This window comes from Micromys minutus, assembly GCF_963924665.1.
Source record: "Micromys minutus genome assembly, chromosome: 29".
In the NCBI taxonomy this organism is placed as follows: domain Eukaryota; kingdom Metazoa; phylum Chordata; class Mammalia; order Rodentia; family Muridae; genus Micromys; species Micromys minutus.
Window position 1 is genome coordinate 34,079,974 of NC_137964.1, and position 21,284 is coordinate 34,101,257.

General features: G+C 49.7%; 1 protein-coding gene across 1 annotated transcript in view; it reads left to right on the forward strand.

The window, feature by feature from the left end:
* The window catches only part of GRK3 (G protein-coupled receptor kinase 3), a 100,032-nt gene that overhangs the window by 70,786 nt on the left and 7,962 nt on the right, over nucleotides 1-21,284 (forward strand). Inside the window, exons 12-18 of the mRNA XM_080941356.1 lie at nucleotides 1,328-1,422; nucleotides 5,049-5,156; nucleotides 13,092-13,158; nucleotides 14,268-14,368; nucleotides 15,743-15,809; nucleotides 17,034-17,129; nucleotides 20,629-20,791. Coding sequence (XP_080797482.1) covers nucleotides 1,328-1,422; nucleotides 5,049-5,156; nucleotides 13,092-13,158; nucleotides 14,268-14,368; nucleotides 15,743-15,809; nucleotides 17,034-17,129; nucleotides 20,629-20,791 — 697 coding nt within the window. The remainder of the gene's footprint in view (nucleotides 1-1,327; nucleotides 1,423-5,048; nucleotides 5,157-13,091; nucleotides 13,159-14,267; nucleotides 14,369-15,742; nucleotides 15,810-17,033; nucleotides 17,130-20,628; nucleotides 20,792-21,284) is intronic.

A 21,284-nucleotide genomic window follows, 5' to 3' on the forward strand; every position in this document is an offset into this window, starting at 1 on the left:
TGTGTATGCATATATGTGTGTATGTGTGTATGTGTATGTATGCATATATGTGTGTATGTATGTATCTGTGTGTATGTGATGTGTGAGTGTGTGTGTGTGTGTGTGTTTGAGACAGGGACCTCACTAGGTAGCCCAGAGCAGCATGGAACTTGAGATCCTCCTGCCTCAGCCTCCAGAGTGTGGATGACAGATTCACCACTGGGCCCTACTACTGATAGACTCATTAAAATCTGGGAGTTAAAAAAAAAAAAGCTGCATTTTGGTTTGGGCACGTAGTTATTTTTACAAAGAATACTTCCATGGAACACAAAGTGTTTAGGGGGTTAAAATAATTCATCTTTGCTTTTCTGTGAATGTACAGAAGCAAAGGTTTTTTGTTTTGTTTTTAAATTGAACTAGTAGCAATAGCCAGATGCTGGTTGACTCATGGCATAGTAGTTGTTTGTGACTTTTATGTGGGAGCAGATACACACAGACAGCCCAGGGCTGGTGCCCTGTGTCTTAATTGAAACCTTCGAAACGGGTTCTTCTATTCCTCTGCTGGTTTGTTTCCTACACTGTTAGCAGGCGATGGTGCCATTTAATTCCCATTCTGATAAAATTCCCATCACTCACAGTTGTTCATGATTCAGTGCTTGCTGTTACTTTTACTTTAGGCAAAACAATAGGTGTTCTGAGGCAGGAAGATGTTACTGAGGGGACTGCAGGTGTGTGTGGGGAGGTAGAGGGGGTGGGGGGGATGCTCTTTGTATCTGTTATTGCAACAACCAAATCGAATTTTCCCCGGAAACAGATTAGATTAGAGTCAGGGTCGGATCCAATTAGCAGGGCCCTGGTCGGTGATGGCTGTCCATCAGGATTGGCCTGGTGCTCTGCGATACGTCCAGCCCTCGGCTCAGCAGCTGCGCGTCACTGTGAGACTCCTCCCTGTCTCGGCCATTGCAGCCATGTTCTCTGAAACCTTGTGGTCCGCAGGTGCCACGAAGCCTGTGCCCCGTTGCTAGAATGTCTGAACTGGTTTGCAGTGAAACTCTTTGGAGTGATGGAGAGGACATGCTTCGATCCCATGTCGGGAACCCTCCTGATCCCCAGCCCCCACTGGGTTTATGGGCGTTAGTCTCTGGTTAGGAGGACCACTCTCAGAGCCCCTTTCCGCTGAAGTCTGTACAGTTATGGGTTCATTGTCCTGCTGCCTTGGTTTGAGGACACCAGAGTTCCCAATGATGACAGAGGTACACCCTGCATTGATCACAATGACCATGATGAAATGATGTTGGGGTGCACCCTCTGGAGCTGTTGGGGACTCTTGAACCTCTTTTCCTTTCAGCCTGCCAACATCCTCCTGGATGAGTATGGGCATGTGAGGATATCAGATCTTGGCCTTGCCTGCGATTTCTCCAAAAAGAAGCCTCACGCCAGTGTGTGAGTATCATGTCTGCACTTGCCGCGTTTCCACACCATGGCCCCCGTGTGCAGGCAATACCAGTGCCCACCGGTGCCCCTCGCCCGCCTCCCTTACCAGCTCGGAGTTCTGTGTTGTATTCAGTATCGAGATGATAGGAGCAGAGATAAAGGCCGAGGGTTTCCTGTCACTGTGGGGACAGGTGTGGCTCCTGGGGAGCTGGCCCCACTCAGGAACTGGCACATTCATGGGAAGGGATGTGGCTCTGCAAAAGCTGAGTGCACACTGCCCGTGAGACTGCAGCCTGTTTGCCTTTTTGACCTTCTGTCTCTTCTTCCATAAAGCTAATGAATTGGTTTATGCCATTGCCAGAGCGTGTGTCAGGGCCTGTGCCCTAGAGAGGCATGTGACTACTGCTCCGAATGCCCCAGGTTGGGCTCAGGACCCATTTCCCATCACCCTCTGCTTCACTTCCGAGAAACTGGGAACTGCTGGGAGCAGCCACCTATTTACAGGTCATGCCGTTAGCCCCTGAGGGTGAACCTTTGGTTGCCACAAGGGAAGTATGTCTTGAGGCTGCAGCCCTGAGCCAGCTCTGAGGGCACAGAACCCAGGGTAGTGGTGGCCATGCTGAGACCCGAGGCCACCTCTAAATAAAAGCGTTGCCTCAGCTCTGAAGAAGCCATGAGGAGTATGCTGGCGAACCCACAGCCCAACTCCCACTTTACCACCTAGGATGACTCCTCCTCTGTGAATGGCTAAGTGGGTAGCGTTGGTGCCTCACAACCCGAGCATCTGAGTTCGGTCCCTGGGACCCACGTTATGGAAGGAGAGACCTGACTCCTCTACATTGTTCTGAGTCCCAAGGATGTGCCCCGTGGACAGACACACAGACGCCAACTAAAACATCCCATCCTAGCACTGAATCGCTTACACGCACACTTCACTATCCTCTGACAGTTCTCTCTGCTGAATGGCTCTGGAGATAAGCCCCCACACTCCCGTTCCACGTGTCTGTGTGGAGAATGTGCAGACTCCTCTTTTCTGTGACTAGAACTGGATTTGGGGTGGATTGGGGCTTGCGGTGCTTTGTCAGCGCTGCCTTAAAGCGGCACCACCTTTGAAAGCCCCAGCTACGTGTTCATACGTCAATACTAAACACCGTGGTTTCCGTGAGTCCGTTGCTCTTTGCACAGACGCTGGAATAAGACTCTGGAAATGTCAGCGCTCTGCCGAGAGTGTGTGCCTGTGCCTCACCTTCCCAGAGCCTCAGCTTTGAGCCATAGGGTTGATTATCCCCACTAGCCCAGTTGCCTTGGTCCTGAGGGTCACACGGGCTACAAAAGGACCATTCCGCCTACTTCTTGAGGAACTGCATTTGAACAGTGTCTTGGTGTCTTGTTTCTTGACTGTTATAAAATACCTACAAAAAGCAGCTAAAGGGAGGAAGGGCTTATCTGGTCCATAATTCTGGGTTAAAATGTGCTTTGGCAGGGGCATCCCAGTTGTAGGACAGAAGACAGCATACACTCAGCTCACTTTGCCCTTTTTGTTTTTAAAGGACTTTTAAAAAGATTTATGTAAGTGAGTACACATCTGTCTGTCTTCAGACACACCAGAAGAGGACATTGAATCCCATAACAGATGGTTGTGAGCCACCATGTGGTTACTGGGAATTTAACACAGGACCTCTGGAAGAGCAGCCAGTGCTCTAACCACTGAGCAATCTCTCCAGTCCCTCCCTTTGTCCTCCTAATACAGCCGGGGCCCAAGCCTAGAGAATGGTGTCACCCGCTTTTAACGTGGGTCTTCCGACTTCGGGTGACCTAACCATACAGTCACAGGCATACCCAGGAGTGAGGGATCCTTCCCAGGTGTTCCAGATCCGCCACGTTGACATCTGACACGGACCCTCTCAAACGGTATTCACAAAGAGACGGGACCGAGGATACCAAGCTCCTGGTGTAAATGCTGGTACTGGGGCCACCACTTTACGCAGATAAAAATGCAGGGACCATGTCTTTTTAAAATGTTTCCTATTGAGGCATTTTGTGGCTAAGGCTGAATGAAGGCTTTGGAGCCGTAGACCTGGATTTGATTTTTTTTTTCCCCTCTTCCTGTCAGATCTACTCTCTCTTGTAGCCAAGGAGGGGATGGCAACGTTGCCCTCCAGTGACAGTTTCAGGCACCAGTCTGTGTACCTGCTGAACCTGGCAACTGGCAGAAACCCCAGGCAGATAGGGATTACTGGGGTGGCAGGGAATCTGGCAAGACTGGGTGTGTGCAATGGGCCAGATCTCAGCTGCATTCAGTGTGCTGTCTGCACAATGCCCCATCCATTGTGGGGCATTAGTAGCCCCTGTTGACAGCGTGCAGATTAAAGTGCAGAGACAGAAAGTTGAGTTGAGGGCACACAGTGGGGCTACAGTTGCAATCCCTTTGTCCCATGTAGATGCTGTGCTCCAGGTAGAGGAAACTCCCTGCCTCAGGCTCTGATATCATCTGCCTTCACAGATGGGTCCCAGTTAAGATAGGTGGCCAGGGTCCCCACCCCATACCTGAGTCTTCTTTTGTTCAAAGCTACAGACGTGGATCTTGGGCACTGTCTCCGGTCCCCTAGGCTGTGGGCTCCCAGGTTATCAGCATGCATGTAGCTGTGGAGGAGCCCTGGCAGATGGAAAGTAAACCTTCCGGAATCGAGCACATTGCCCTTGACTAGTTTGAGCCAGTGCTTGCTTCGGGGAGGAATGCAGAGCTTACCTGTGTCACTGTGCTCTTGTGGGGCGTGTCCTGGATTCACAGTGGCCCATCTGACCAGCCACCCATCAGTGAGCATCTGACTGCCATGCAGGCCAGTGAGGGACCCCAGTAGCTCTGGCTGACTTCAGAGGACACCTGTAGAACCCAGTTAACCGTATCAACCTGTTTCATTTCTCTGGGAGACATCCTTCTGCTCCCAAATTGGGGTTCAGACATGGACACCACCTAAAAGTCACCTCAAAGGACTTCCAGGCAAGGCTGAAACTCAACTCTCCCAGAAAAATGATTTTAGAAGCCCCGGCAGGGGTCTCCTCTGTCCCCCACATGGATCTCGGTTTTATGCTGGTGACTCACAGAGAGCCAGGCCAGCTGTGGTTGGCCAGGACCCATTATCACCTGCTTTGTAGCTTTAAGCTTCTCCCATGGGTGCCAATGATCTCCCGAAGTCCTTATTGGCCAGGGGTTTCTGAGCCGAACCTTGGCGTGGGTAAGCAAGTCAGTAACACATATCAGGAGGAACCTGGGATTTAAACCCACCTCCTGCCTTGGGTTCAGTTCATCACCTGGACCTGGACCATTTCATCCTCTCACTGAAGACAGATCAGCTGCAGATAAGGGCTTTGTTCCCTGGGTCAGACAAACCTTGGGGTACTTGTATGTAGCCACCTAGCTGGCCAGATTAGTTGAATCGACCCCGGTAGTCAGTGGGGTGACATGCCTCAGCCAAATGGCCCTCACGTCCTCCTCTTGTGAACTCACGGTTGCCTCCCGCAGGGTGCTTCGTACGGTGTGTGTGCCTGCTTCTCTGTGCTCATTGCCCTCTCGCAGTGGGTCATCCTCCCCATTCCAGAGTGTACTCCTGTGACCATCTCCTTTCCCTCCCCAGGGGCACCCATGGGTACATGGCTCCCGAGGTGTTGCAGAAGGGGACGTGTTATGACAGCAGCGCTGACTGGTTCTCCCTGGGCTGCATGCTCTTCAAGCTCCTTCGGGGGTGAGTGGAACACAGACATCCTGTCCTGGGGGGTCCTTGGATCAACGGAGTGTCTTGTCAGGGTTTCTATTCCTGCACAGAACATCAGGACCAAGATGCAAACTGGGGAGGAAAGGGTTTATTCAGCTCACACTTACACATCGCTGTTCATCACCAAAGGGAAGTCAGGACTGGAACCCAAGCAGGTCAGGAACTAATACAGAGGCCATGGAGGGATGTTACTTACTGGCTTGCTCCCCATGGCTTGCTCAGCCTGCTCTCTTATAGAACCCAAGACCACCAGCCCAGGGATGGCTCTACCCTCAAGGGGCTGGACCCTCCCCCCTTGATCACTAGTTGAGAAAAGGCCTTACAGCTGGATCTCATGGAGACATTACCTCAACTGAGGCTCCTTTCTCTGTGATAACTCCAGCTTGTGTCAAGTTGACACAGAACCAGCCAGCACATGGAGCTACCTGGTTGGAAGTTGGCTCAGTGGTAGAGAGTTCTGTCTGCATCATGACCATGGTGCCCTGGGCTCCATCCTCAGTGTGGGTGTGGGGAGATCACCTAATTACTAATGAGGTGTCTTGTTATGGCCCAGAGCGTCCTTTACTCCACACTGCTGTAGGTGATGGTCACAATCACTGTCCTGTTTTACTCAGGGTAGCTTCTGTCCTGAGAGCTCAGAGCTCAAAGCCTGTGGCTTCATATTCTGTTCCATCACCAGGGGACCCATACATTTTAAAGGAGGTCTAAGTTAATATAGCAAACCAAGAAGGCTCTGAAACATTTCCAATGTAGGAAGTGTTCTGGGACGAGGAAAAAGTATTAAAGTGTGGATGATTGCAGAAGGGGGTGGTTCCCCCAACCCCCCACCCCCACCTACCCCACCTACAGATGACTTCTTGTGATTCCTGAGCCTTGAGCATCTGTGGGGGTTGTGTGTGGGGGTCAAAGAGCTGAAGTAACCCTTCGGGAAAAGTCTGCATTTCTCCTTTATGCTAGGTTGTATTCTAGGCTTTGGGGACCATGAGCTGGACCGTGGGGGAGTGCACCCCAAGAGGTGTTCTTCTACTAGACATTTGACATTGCTGACTCCTGTGTGACTTTCTAAAGGTTTCATCTGGTTTTAACTGGGAGGGCGAGTCTAGCGGAGCCTAGGCATGCCCTGCGCTCTCAATAAAAGGCCTAAGAAAGGCCGTTGTCCCCACTTCCTATCCATATTTCTGTTATCAGTTGCCCAGTAGCCTGGCCCCACAGCCTGCTGAGGGCTCACTGCACCCCTGGGAAAACTCATTGAGTGTCCTGTTTGGTTCATTTGAAGAGCTGCTGAACTCCACAGCCCTCCGAACTATCTCCAAGTATGACTCGGTACATCCTGGGTGCTTCCGTAATCCAATTCCGCTGTGCATGTAGTATTCCCTCAGGACGTAAAATTATATTACCATGGAGAAAGTCGGGTCTGTTGTTCCATAATTGTATTACCGGTACCATGTTGGTGGAGCCCAGGCGCCCTTAATTTCTGCGGGCAGACTAGCTGACCTGATTAGCGTTTATGCTAGCCAGAGAAACCATTTCCCAGGGAGGACCCCTTCTATTCCCCCCACAGTAGACACTGCAGGCTCAGGAAGACACCCGGGAGCCTCTTCCGTCTGACCTGGAGATGCAGAGTCTGAGCTTCAAGAGTCCCCCATAAAGCACCCCAGGAAGAGGGTGTGAGCCTGCCAAGGCCAGGATTTGCTTCTTTATTGCCGTTCCTGGCTTTTTGTAAGACTGCCCGTGCTTGTAGTCTGGAGAGGGTCTGTGATCACATGGCTTAGTGTTTGAAGAGTCAGCTTGTCTAATTATCACCTCCGTCCATGCAGCTGTGATCTGCGCATCGCCGGGTGATTTTTACAGGGCCGAAGTTTAATCTGGGTCTGTCTCAATGAGAAGATAAAAGTCCTTGGCAGAGTCCTCATCTCCTGCAGTGCGAGGTTTTTTGTCACAGACCCAAAGGCCTCTGAGGATGGCCCTAGGGACAGTTGTGGAGAGATGTGGATGATCTGGAAGCCAGAGAGAGGGCACAGCACAGGTGACTGAAATGTCAGGCTTCAGCCCTTAAAAAGAGCATCTCTCAGAAGGGTGGTTCAGACTGGGCAAAGATTGGCCTGGTGAGGTGGCTCAGTAGGTAAAAACACTTGTTACCAAGCCTGAGAATCTGAGTTTAATCCCTGGTACCTGTATGGTGGAAAGAGATGAACCAACTCCTGAAAGTTTTCCTCTGAGCTCCACACCCTCCAGTGCACACTTGCAAGCATGCAGGTGCACAGGCACACACATACACACAAGCCCCCAATACATACATGCATATGCACATGTACACACATATTTGCACACACATACTCGAAATGCACACATGCATGTGTGCATGTACACATATACCCTTGCACACCCACACACACCCCAACACATACATGCATGCACATACACAATACATACTTGCATGCACACAAGCACGCATGGTTACACATACCCACATGCATACTTACACACACATACACACGGGGAGAGTGAGTGTGAACAAGGATAAGGCTGAAGAATCACAGAAGAATCTGTTGTATGTGTAAGCCACTAGCTGCCCAAAGGACTGTTAGACCTTCTAGTTTCAGGTCACTGTCAATCAAACATTTCCTGAAGCTGGAGGAGGAATCTTGGGCATGTCTAGCAGATGGACTTTGATGCATCCTCCCCATGCAGCTCCTCCATCCTCCCCACACAGCTCCTCCCCACCCAGATTCTCTGTCTGCTGCTTGCTCAAAAGTCCTCAGGGTGATTGGTATAACACCACAAGCAAAAAACAGTGATTTCCAACTCTGGTGATTTAAGCTTGATACATATTTATTGATTACTCAAAGCATATGGGGAGGGGGCTTTGCCTGATGCAGAGGAGAGGAGGGAGGTAGACGTGGGGCTCCCCTGAGTCCTGGGAGCTGGGAAGCTCAGCAGTGGGAGACCTCAGGCTGGATCAGGTGTTTCGGGGACAGGTAGAGCTCCTTTGGCGCCCAGTGAGTGGTAGTTGCAGTCTCAGATAGGGAATGTTAGAGGGAGCAAGGTACACCCAAGAGAGCCTCTGTGTATGCTGTGGAGCACGGTGGCCTTGTTTCCTGGTGTCGGGGACTTAGGGTTTTTAAAGGGAAGACAGGGTCACGTGATCTGCAGTAAGATGATTCTGGACATTCCATGTGATGGCTTACATATGCTTGGCCCAGGGAGTGACACTATTAGGAGGTGTGGTCTTGTTGGAGTAGGGTTGTCACTGTGGGTGTGGTCTTTAAGACCCTCCTCCTATCTGCCTGGAGGTCAGTGTTCTGCTAGCATCCTTCAGAGGAAGATGTAGAACTCTCAGCTCCTCCTGCACCATGCCTGCCTGGAGGCTGCCATGCTCCCACCTTGGTGATAATGGACTGAACCTCTGACTCTGAAGCCAGCCCTAGTTACATGTTGCCTTTTAAAAGACTTGGCTTGCTCATGGTGTCTGTCCACAGAAGTAAAACCCTGACCTGGACACAACATGTAGTGTCAGAGGGACAGCGACACAAGAGGTCCACAGAAAGGCACTGTGCACCCAAGCTTCAGTGGCAGAGGCTGGAGGGAGAGCTCAGAGGTGAAAGGCACCCACTGTTCTTACCCAGGATCCCACCCGAATACCCGCTCATGGCCACCTGTAACTGCAGCTGCAGGGACTCTGGCTCATTTCTCTGGCTTCAGCTCTTAGTGTGGGCACAAGGTGCACAGATTCGTGCAAGCAAATACCTGTACACATCAAGTACAAATAAAGGAATTTTAAAGGAGGGGGACCTAGGCAGGGGACCTTCCTTACCCGAGCTGTTAAATGACAGTAAATGCCACCCACGAATCTGCACCCGGCGAGACTCGGCAATGTTCTGCATCTTGCGCAAGTGTCACGCGTGGTTCAGGGGCTTTGAAGGTGGTCTTCATTGGCTCTGTGGAGTGAAAATGTCTGGGGCAGGACATTGAGTGGACAGTGCTTGGGTCTCGATGAATGCTGCCCTCTTGGGGCATCCTGATCCTTTCCTATCCTGTCTTAGGGCAGCCACAGCCGGACAAACAGCAACACTTGGCTCCAATTTCCAGGGATACTCTGCACTCCCTGGGGACCGTTTTGGTTGTCATAGCTTAGGATGCATTGGCACTACTCAAGAACCTAGGAGAGTTCCTGTTCCCAGCAGAATTGTGGGAACTAAGAACTCTTCCTCTGGGGAAGGCCCCTCCCCCGCATGTGTCTTCCATCCAGATAGAGCCTGGGCTGAGGCCCGGGGGCGGGGTTATCCTGGGCTGAGGCCTGGGGGCGGGGTTAAGTGCCAAAGGAGCTACTGGCTTTCTTCCTTAGGGGACATGGGACCATTTGTTATTGGCTCACTGTTACTGGCTCAAACTCCAAAGGCATATTTGATGTGACATACAGTCTCTCTTGCATTCTAAAATTAAATTGTGGGAGTGTTTAATCACAATGTCATATTGGTTTGGGCTCGTTGTCAGCCCTGAGGGTTTGAAGTGTCTGTCATAGGAGTGTGTGGGCTTCCTCGGTTTCCTAGCAGGTGTAGGGGGCGTGCTCAGCGCTGCAGTATCTAATTAAGAGCGCTCCTGGTATGGGCTCTCTCTCTCCTACATTTCCCACTGAGGTCAGAAGCTGCCTGGCTTTAGGGAGTGTGTCTCTGTGTGCTCTGTGCTGATGACAGCCTGGTGCGGGACACCTATTTCCAGAGCCTGCAACAGGGGACGGCTGTGAGTGCCACTCCTCCTCCTCTAAATGAAGATGTTACTATCCGAAGTGGTTTTTTTCCCTCTTTAACATTTTTGGAAATAGCCCAAATCCCAGACTTGGTTCACAAAGAGCAATCAAGGCTGCGTCAGCAGCTCATGTGTGTGGAGCGCAACTCGAACGCTCAAGTGCTTGTTATCCACACTGCAGAACAAGGATAAAGTGCTGGATCCCGAGCTTCCCATGATGCTCGCTGGCTCCGATGTAAACTTGCTGAAATCGTAAAAGGGACCTATCGACCTAGGGATGGATGGGTGGGAGGCTTGGCATCGGAGGGACCTGGGGCTTCCTCTGACTCTACTTTGTGCTGCCTAAACAGAATCTTAACAGAATTATAACAGACAGAATTTATTTGGGCTCATTCGTGGTCCTGGAAGCCAGGGTTTAGTCAGCAACCTGAGGGGCTTCCTGTTCCATCACTACAGAACCTGCCAGGGTATGGTGTGAGGGAGCAGAGAGGGGAGTGGGGAAAGTCCTGGAATCCAGATTCACCTTTCTTACTGTTGCCATGATTAACAACCTCAGCCCCTTCTCGGGGCTGCAGCCCTCCTGTCCTTGACTTTGAAAGACCCCCACCTTCTCACATGACTTATATGTTTCAGCAGGACTTTGGGATGGGCTTTCACACCGGATCAGAGGTCACCTCTGCTGGCTTTGCACTCACAGCCTTGAGCTTACATTTAAGTCCAGTCCCTCAAACCAGGAGAAACACTGCAGAGTCGAGGCAGAAGGGCAGCAAACAGACTGGCAGCAGCCTGGCATCCCGGTCTCTGGACCTCAACATGCTGATATTTCTGTGGATTTATACAAAGGGGAAGTGTCTGAGTGTGAAGTGTCTCCAGGAACAGGAGAAGGCTGTCTTCTGTGCTCTCAGGTTTTATTATTTTGTTTGATGGTGTCTGGAGTACTCTATGCTTCACCGGAATGCCTGTGTAGCTGAGGATGGCCTTGAACCCCGGACCCTTCTGCCTCTCCCAGCTCCCTTGCTGGCATACACAACCACACTTGACTCTCGATTTCCTCTTTTGAGCACGGTAATTGCACATTTTTCTCCTTGGAAACAAGAGCGAAGAAAATATTTCCAATCAAATCTATTTAAAGATTATAGCACATCCTTGGTTAGTGCCAATTTGCCTTGTTGGTATTTTTTGTTCAAATTAGTGCTTTTAGGAGATGGTGGTTATGTGGCTCTGCTGAGACACTGGAGCACCCTCTCTCACACACAGGGAGAAAGGAGTGTGGCATTAAGAAGCCTTTCTGCCTTCTTGCTCTCCTCTCTTGGTCCTCTCTTGCTCTTTCTCTCCCTCTCTATTCCCTCCCCCAGCCCCCCAGCCCCGCTCCATGTGCTTATGGCCGGCCTCTATTTCCCTATTTTTCTTCTCCTCTCCTCTCTCTCTCTCTCTCTGCCCCTGATACCCTCTTAACTTCCCTCCCCACACCCTGAATAAAAAGAAGCCGTCCTGCAGCAGGAAGGGGCAGCCTGGAGCTAGTGTGGCTGGGACTCATTCCTTTAGAGTTGCCTGGATCGAGGATTCCATGCACTGTTGCACACGGGGAAATTGCTCAGAATTTTCCACAGGCTCTTGCTTCGCCTTGTATCTTAGGTACCTTGTAAGGGGGCGGGGTCACTGTATGGGAGTGCCTTTCTGTGAGTGCCTTTCATCAATTCCAAATACACCAATAAGCCATCCATTTTAACTTGCAAGTTTTAAAAATTTCCCTTGAAAGCTAGCTTCTGCAGAATTCCAAAGATACAAAAGGTGTGGCTCACACTTGAAATGCTAGCACACTAGAAGGAAGGGCAGAAGGACTGAAGTGAGTTTGAGGACAACCTGGGCGGCATAGAGACCCATCTGTGTGTGTGTGTGCGTGTGTGTGTGTGTGTGTGTGTGTGTGTGTGCACTCGTGCGCATGTGTGTGTGTTATCTGTATATGTGTATGTGCATATGTGTATATATGTATGCATGTGTGTATGCACTCGTGTCTATGTATATAAATGTATATGTATATATGTGTTATGTATATGTGCATGCATGTATGTGCATATGTGTATGTATACATATGTGCATATGTGTGCATGTATGTATGCACACATGTGTGTAAGTGTGTGTATGTGTGCAGTGTGTTATACGACTACATAGCACTCCCAGATGTTTATGCAAAACCACAGAGAGCACATCACAGACTCATGGAGCCACGCCCACCCATGCTAGGCTATAGAAGCAGCCCAGGTGCCCATCAGTAGAGGCGTAGATGGAGACAATACAGAATTGTCTTCAGCCATGAGGGAAAATGAAGTTCAGCTGTTTGTAGTAAAAATGGCTGCTTGGGAGCTAATCCCATAAAGCAAACTGAGTCAGTCCCAGAAAGACGAATAATCATGTGTCTTGTCGCTGTGGTCCCGGACTTTAGTGAAACATAAAAAAATCATATATATGTGAATTACAGGAAAGAATTGAAGCTGGGGAGCAAAAGAGAGAAAAGGGGTGCATGGGGACAGTAAGGAGAACAGGGAGAGAGAAGAGAGAACAGAGAAGGGGCGGGAGAGGGCAGCATTATGTACTGCCTGAAAACAGCCTGGTGTGACTCTATGAAAACAATGTCTTAAAAAGAGGAAGAAAAATGAATGATACAACAAAGAGGGTCCTTCTCGGGCTTACTGAACAGGAGTGGGCCCTTACCTGACAACCGTCTGCCATGTTTGGCACCTACTGCCTACCGCCATGGTCTTGGTTCCTCACACTCTGTGAGACATGCAGCCTGAGCCATTGTCCAGAGGTGGGTGTGGCTACGGAGGGTCTGTGCGGTCAGGCCACAGTCAGCATTACCTTTCCTGGCTCCTCCTGGATGAAACACATCTGGGCCTGCTGGTGTGGTCCTTTGTCACTGAGGCTGTGTCGATGGTCTCCCTGGCTTCTAGGCTGATCCACACCGTCACTGCATCGAGGACCAACGACATTTCTGGCTCGTTCAGGACCCAGTCTATTCTGTGGCTAGGCTTTGTTTCTAGAAATGACAAGTGCCTGTGATCTCCGAACGTAGATGTATCTTATTTTACCCAATATTAGTCAGCGCCTGCCCTGGTTATCAAAGCCAGGCTCTGATAGAGCTTTCTCTTGTCTCTACAGCCACAGCCCTTTCAGGCAGCATAAAACCAAAGACAAGCATGAGATAGACCGCATGACCCTGACTGTGGTAAGACAACCATGGAGAATTTCTGTGTCCTATAACATCTGCCGATGCTGTACCACAGGGACAGGAGAGATGGCCCCGTGGAAGAAGAGCTTGTCCCACAGAGCTAGGCCCTGTGTTCTGATTCCCAGTACCCCCAGGAAACCCGGATGCAGTTGCTGCATTCCTAATAGCAGTGGAGCTGTGAAATGTCTGGTGAGGACAGGGAAATCCTCAGAGGCCTGGGCTCCTCACCCTGGTGTGCACAGCAAAAAAGTAACCAAGACACCAGGTGGGAGACAAATGATGGTCACCCAAGGCTACCCTCTTACCTCAGGCAGGCCCTGTGGCACACATGCAACCACATCTATTTATGTAACCACGGTTTCTTGATTCATAGATATGGATACAAAATAACAGTTTCTTGATTCATAGATTTGGATACAAAATTACCACTGTTTGATTCATAGATGTAGATACAAAATAACCACTGTTCCTTGATTCATAGATATGGATACAAAATAACAGTTTCTTGATTCATAGATATGGATACAAAATTACCACTGTTTGATTCATAGATGTAGATACAAAATAACCACTGTTTCTTGACTCATAGATATGAATACAAAATAATGATAAAGACGGATACAAAACCATATAATATTATATAGTATAAAAAAATTCCAAAACAGTACATATGAGATAACACATATGTAAAACACAAAATGTATTATGCAACATCCGCAAAATATTACACACATAATATGAGAATTGCATAGTTATGTAATGCATGAAGATAGCCATTCCTAGTGGGTATTTTGAAAGAAAAAAAATAATGAGCAGAAATATGTGTCAGGGCAAAAGATGGATTTTGCAAATGAACAGAGTTAGATGTGAATGGTGGGGAACAGACATGGCCGCCAGATAAATGGAGAGATGACCCCCATACAGAAGAGGTCAGGGCTGCAGGCTCTTTAGACCTGTCCAAACCAATCAGTAACCATTTGAAGTTTAATATTAATCTGTTGTGATTTTGGATCTTCCCTTTCCTAAGGGGTAGCCTTGACTTGGGTTGGGTATGAGGCCACACTGTCTTAGGATGGACCTTTGAGATTTGTTTCTTTTCTCCTTAGAATGTCCAGCTTCCAGATGCCTTCTCCCCTGAGCTGAGATCCCTCTTGGAGGGTTTGCTCCAGCGGGATGTGAGCCAGCGGCTGGGCTGCTGCGGAGGAGGGTGGGTCATCATTCAGAGTCTCCACCACAAAGGAAAATGCTGGTCTCTTGTATCAAGTCACTAGAAGCCCTCATCATCCACTGTGGGGGGAAGGAGGAGGCCACGTAGCACGTTGGTTGGTTGTTCATCCTGTTGCCCTTACAACACCAGATGGAAATGTCCTAAGGGAGGAGACATTTGCTTCTGTTCATGGTTTCAGAGGGGTCTGAAAGTCAAGGAACAGGGCCAGTCCTCAGTGGCTGGTGTGGACAGGGCTTGTACCTCAGTAGAGCAGGAAACAGAGATGGGGGACCTGGAGGATTTTCTTCAAAGTAAATCTCTTCTTGGAATCAAGCACCATTTGCTAAAACTTCAGCAGCACCCACCCCCCCCCCCGCCCCAGTATTGCCAGGTGGAAAACCAGTGATCAAACAGCTGGTGAGGGGAGGGAGGACGATGGAAGAAGGGAGGTGTGGGAACAGGGAGGGGAGAGAAAGGGAGGAAGAAGAGAGGGGAGGAAGAGGGAAGGAGGGAGGGGAGGGAGGGAAAAGGGAGGGAGAAGGAGAGGGGAAGAGAGAGGAAGAGAGGGAGGGGTTTCATTTTTCCACGTTCTGTGAAAATTGAGAGCAGCCTGTCTCTTCCTTTCACTGTCCCTGTGTCTCTTGGGTCTCCTGGGTCTGCTGTTTACCTGACCCCGAACCCCTATCTTTTGGTTGCAATGTGTTACCAAGTAGCCACTCCTTAGAGAGGGTCTGAGGGATGAAGGCTCCCCGTCAAACCAACCTAATGTCACAGTTATGAAGAGGTATCTGAAGCTCTGAGGCTGCCTGGGTGTGTCTTCTTGAGGAATTCCAGTCCTGATGTGTGCCCACACGCACACAGGGTTGCATATCTATATGTGTACATGTGCATGTAACTCTTTCTGTTTCTCTGTGTATGTACACATGTGTGTGACCCTCACTGTATGTGTACACATGCTTTCTTGTGCATGTGTGTATACATGTATGTATATGTGACTGTGTATTCATGTACATGTGACTATCTCTCTGTGTACATGTACCTGTGACTCTGTGAATATATGTACACATGCATGTGACTTTGTGTGTGCCCTTCCATGATGGCTCTATACCTTGTATACTGAGGCAGGTCTCTTCCTATAACACAGATCTTCCTGATTGGGTTTTGCTAGCTGCATGCTCTGGGGGCATCCCTGGGCCCTGCTTCTGGCTATCATGACAGTCCCATGCTCACACTGTAAGCGCTTTACCCCCTGAGCCATTTTCCATCGTGCTCTTGGTTTCTGAAGGAGATGGAAGGTTCCCTGTGGTCCTTACGGGGAGACAATTTGCAATAGCACCTGTCCTCAGGACTCTCTCTCTCTTTCCTCTTCCCCAGGGCACAAGAGTTGAAGGAGCACATCTTCTTCAAGGGCATCGACTGGCAGCATGTGTACTTACGGAAGGTATCCCTCCAGACCCTCTGAGCCCACTCTCTGTGTCTCTTTGCTGCTGGCACCTGACTCTGTCCCTCCAGGGTCTCCACCCACACCAATCCTGCCATGTCAGCATCTTCTGCCTGGACTCATCACCACATAGGGGATTCCCACAGGGGAGGCTTCTCTTCCTCTTCCTCATTTTCTTCATATAGTCCAGATGTGCCTTAGTGGTTCAGCCAGCTATGGATGGAAAATATCTGGGAGGGGGGAGGGGACCACAGGGCCTGAGCACATGTGGATTCTGCCCTGGTCACTAATGCCACAACTGCCCAGACTGAGCACTGTGCACAGGGCATTTACACTGTCACCCAGAGAGTAACGTCTACAGAAGGTGTGCACAGGCTCTGTGTGACTCCTCGCTGCTCACCTGTGGACCTTTAGCCAAGCCATGGCTTGGACAGATCCTCTGCAGGTGCTGAGAGGCAACCATATGAAAATGTTGGTGATCTCCTCTCAACAAACGAATAGAAGGCACCCAGCAGCAGTTCTCTGGCTGGCTGAGGTGTGTGTAGAGTCAGACTCACACATGCAGGGAACATCTGACTTGAACGTGGATGTTTTCTGGCTCCATTCCACTTCTTACTAATTTTTAAAAAAACGTTTTATTTGATGTTTTTATTTTTGTTTCATGCTGGAGTTGTAGTCCAGGCCCTTCCCTTACTAAGCAGGTCCTTTCCCATGTCGCCACTTCACCCCCCATTCCTTATTTTAAGCTTTGCTGAATTCTCTTTGGTACAGGGAACACCCTGGTTAAGTTTTTAAAATGTTTTTCTGTGTGAATCCTGCTGCAGAGTAATAGCAATTTCTACAGGGAGGAGCGGACTACCTGTCTACCCTGCCATGCTCCAACCACCCGGGCAGCCAGCACTGAAGAGGGCTGGCTGTGTGGATCACGAGCTCTCTGGGCATGCACTCTCTGGGCACATGTTCTCTGGGCATGCGCTCTCTGGGCACATGTTCTCTGGGCATGCGCTCTCTGGGCACGTGCTCTCTGAGCACATGTTCTCTGGGCATGCGCTCTCTGGGCACGTGTTCTCTGGGCATGCGCTCTCTGGGCATGCGCTCTCTGAGCCTTCATTCTCTGGGCATGTGCTTTTTGAAGGCAGGGGCTGTGTTCTTTTTATAGACTGTTGTCTTGGGGTATACAGGTCAGCTGATAACTGAGCCTTACCTACTTGTTGGATCTTGTAGTACCCACCGCCCCTGATCCCTCCTCGGGGAGAAGTCAACGCTGCAGATGCCTTTGATATTGGCTCATTTGATGAAGAAGACACCAAAGGCATTAAGGTACACACACGGGTGTAGGATTTCTGCTAAGACCTACATCCCAGACACTGAACTTACTCTGCAGCCCGGGCTTTGGAACCCAGGTTCTCCTCTGCCTCCCCAGTGCTGGGGCAACAGGCCACCCACCCTTCCTTGGCTTGAGAAGAAGAGCGATGGTTTTAGTTTCATCCTTGAAGCCTTGGCAGCTTCCTCTTTTCCGATCATTTCATGCTGCTGAGTGGCAGGGGGTGGTGGTTTGTGTCGCTGTGGCTGACATGTGGTATTTGCAGTTGAAATCCCAACTTGGGAGTAAAGGAGCATTCTGCCCAGAGCAAAAAAAAAAAAAAAAAAAAGTCACGGCTTTCATGATTCCAAGTCTAGGGTCTCCCTGTGTGAGGCGAGTCTGCGCAGACGGCAGGAATCTTTGCCCTTGTCAATCAAGGGTGAACTGAGCATGGTCTTAGCATCACCCCCTGCATTCGCCAGACACTGGTGCATGACTCTAGTTTTCCAAGTGGAGACAAGACATACTCAGAGGGAGTGAGTCATGAGGGAAAATTACCATCTTCAAATTCCCAAGTCAGCAGGTCACCGCCTGCCTGCCTGACAGCCTGTCATCTGCCCTGGACTCTGATGGCTTACCCTGGGCCTGGCTCTTCTCTGCTGCTTGAGTGTATCCTTAGCATCTCCGTCACTTTCTCACCTAAACACATCCCCTCCAGCAGCAGGCCATGGCTCTGAGTGGCAAACTCACACCTGCTGGCTTGGAGACAGAACAGCTGGTGCCTTGGTGCCTCGGCCAGGCTGATAGGCTACCTTCGCAGGGACTCCCAGAACAGGACTGTTGGGGGGGGCAAAGACAGAAGGGACTGGGGGCAGAAGCAGATGTGAAAGAAAGCAGCCATTCACGGAGGCAACTGGGCAGAGCCAGAGGCTCCTGTGGAGGAGGCTGACCCCAGGAGACCATGTGTATTACCGTGTGACCCCCCCAGAATGGAGCTTGCGTTGGGCAAAGAGACCACAGCAACACTGATGTGGCTAACTCAGATCCACTTTTGTGAGGTTTGGATCAGTGGCCTGGGCTGGCTGGAGGCCAGCAGGCTCCTCTAAGCATCTCACACCTGACCCGTATGTGTGCAGGTACTGAACGTGGAGGTGCTGCAGTGAGGTTGGTCCATGTCCAGATCCACTCAAACATTTCTGCAGTCACAATAGACTTTTCCCATCAGATGCCTCTCAAGGTCGCTAGAGGCAAAGCTGGGCTCAAAGATGATGCTTCTCGGTTGATGAGCCTGGGCCACGAGCCTTGGTCACCCTACCTGTGATATAGGAGGTGGTTAGACTTCCAGACATACAAGTCAGTGCTTAACTAGTTAGCATCTTCTACATCGTGGCTTTGGAGAGAGCACTGGGGTTGGTGCCAGGGAGGAGGTTGGCAGAGAGACTGCCTCTGTGGCCAACATGAAGTGGGGAGCAGGAGCCATGGCCAGGGAGGGAGCCAGAAAGAACTCCATACTTTATGATTTAAAACATCTGGAAAGATGTGGTTGTTCATTTTCAGTTGGGCTTTTTGATTACTTTTTTTCTTCTTAAAAAAAATTCATGATCTCTTTTCCACATAAATTCCCCTCTTCAAATTGATTTCTTCCTCATGTTTTTATTTTATTTGAGATGAGTTTCTGCTGTATATTACAAGCTGGCACCAAACTTGGCACGTAGCCCAGGCTGGCCTTGAACGGGAAATCCCTCCTGGCATAGGTCACAGGTGTGCCCTGCCCTGCTGGGCTAGTTCATTATGAACAGCATGGGCAAAACACACACATGAGCTTTCAGAAATTCCAGGAGGTGAGACCATGTGTTTGTAAACAGTGGCGGTTGTTTTGGGAATGCAGTGTGTGTGTCCACTCTGACTAGGAACTTCCTACGCTCTGCCATCCTAGGGGTGACAGAGAGCACATACATACACATAAACATGTACAGAGGCATGTATGCATATATGCATGTACACACAAACATGCTCACATTCATACACAGATACATGCATGCACACAGAAACAGGTATACATACACACATATACATATGTGTGTTCCCATAAACATATACACATGCATAAACACACAAAAGTACATAAGTACATATATACATACATGTATGCACACACATACATATACTCACACATAAATACACATGCCTCTTGTCACACTCAATGACTAAGAATTTCCGCTGTGGGTTTAATTTGGTCATTGAATGAATGTGGGATAAATTCTCCCTTTAGGGGCTCAGCCCCCCCTTTGCCTTCTAAGCAGCCTGCCTGCAGCTCTCTGGTCATTTTCCTGCCTCCGAAAGGTAAGAGGAGGACTGGTCTCAACAGGTTCCAACTAGTGCACCTCCCACTACCCGGGTTTGAGCTGTAAAATCACCGCAATATCCTGGCTTCCCAGTGAAGCCTGCCTCAGAGGGTGTGACCGAGACATTAGAGTTACTAGAGCTCTCAGAGGCAGAGCCTGCACTCCATGACCTTTTGTGTCTAAACAGCCATTCATGGTAGTGGATGAGTCAGAGTTTGTGAGATGCTGGCAGAGCCATCCAGCATCAAGCCTTCCCCCCTTTCCCATTGTTTGAGGGAGGTTGGTCAGCCAGCCTGGCTTTTCTCTCTTATCAGATTCTAAACACTGTGCAGACCCATGTCTGCAGATTTTTACAAATACAGCACCCACAGTTGAAAGCCTATTTGGCTCTCAGAATCTCTTATTACTTCTAAATAAAACCCAGTATGTGGAGCTGGGAAGATATGCAGTCAGCAATGTTGCTGTGTGCGAACATCTGCATTCAGAGCTCTAGCACACATATAGGACTTTGGCGTGGTGGTGCACACCCATAACCCAGCAGGGGCAAGTGGGGGAGGCAGAGCAAAGAGGAAGCCTGGATCTCACTGATCAGCAGGTTTACTCAGTTGCTACTCACAAGATTCAGTGAGAAAAATCTGTTTTCCACATATAAACAAGTAAATAAATAAGGGAGATGCCAATGCCAACCTCTGCACTACACACACACACACACACACACACACACACACACACTCTCATGCGCATGCACATGTACATAAACAATACACTCACACATGCACACACATGTACACAAACTTTCGCACATACATGCACACATATACATGTATATGTACATACATATGCATACACACATTCTCACAGATGTACACACATACATTCTCACACACATACCTATATATGTATGTACACATACATGTACTTCCTACACATTTACATACACAGAAATAGATGTACCGCATGCAGACAATTTTTAAAAACTAATTAAGAAATCTTCATTTTCATTGGCAAAAATACCTGATCCTCTTGAAGGCCAGGCCCAAGCTGCATGCCTGGGAGCCATGACGAAGCCCTCCCTGAATGTGGTCATGGTGAGGTCCCATGGCCATGGTGCTGGCTGCCCTGCATCTAGGAAGGTGCTGGAACACACCCTCTTCTTTCCTTACACACCCAGCTGTTGGACTGTGACCAGGACCTCTATAAAAACTTCCCGCTGGTGATCTCGGAGCGCTGGCAGCAGGAAGTGGTGGAGACCATCTACGACGCTGTTAACGCCGATACTGATAAAATCGAGGCCAGGAAGAAGGCTAAAAATAAGCAGCTTGGCCAAGAGGAAGGTAAAATGCTGTGTGACCACGTGTCATCCAGGACTTCCTGGCTGAGGAAAGGACACACCAGACTTGGGTTTTATGTGGATTGGAAGGGTCAACTTGAGTTTCTCAGAAACTCTGGTCACCCTGTGGTTGCACGTGCTCACTGAGGGAGGCAGTCATGTCTTGGATCTGGGGTCCCACTACCCCTGGAACTTTGGGAGCAGGCTTGAAAATTTAGGTTTTGGAGGTGGAGCATCACAGAATCAGGAAGAGGCCCATGGAGATTCCAAAACGGTGTCCAGTTAACAAATGCATTTTAACTCTGCCCAGACATGCAAGCCTGTGTCAGAAGGGTAGCTCTGTGGACCCCAACACCTGCCTGCCTCCACTGTCCTTTGCTCTCTCTCCTTCTCGGGGGACACAAGAGTCTCAGCCTTTTGGGGGTGATCTGACTCTCTTCAGTGAATTGAGGAGGGGTTTGCCGTGACTGCCACCTTACCCTTGGAAAGAAAAGGCC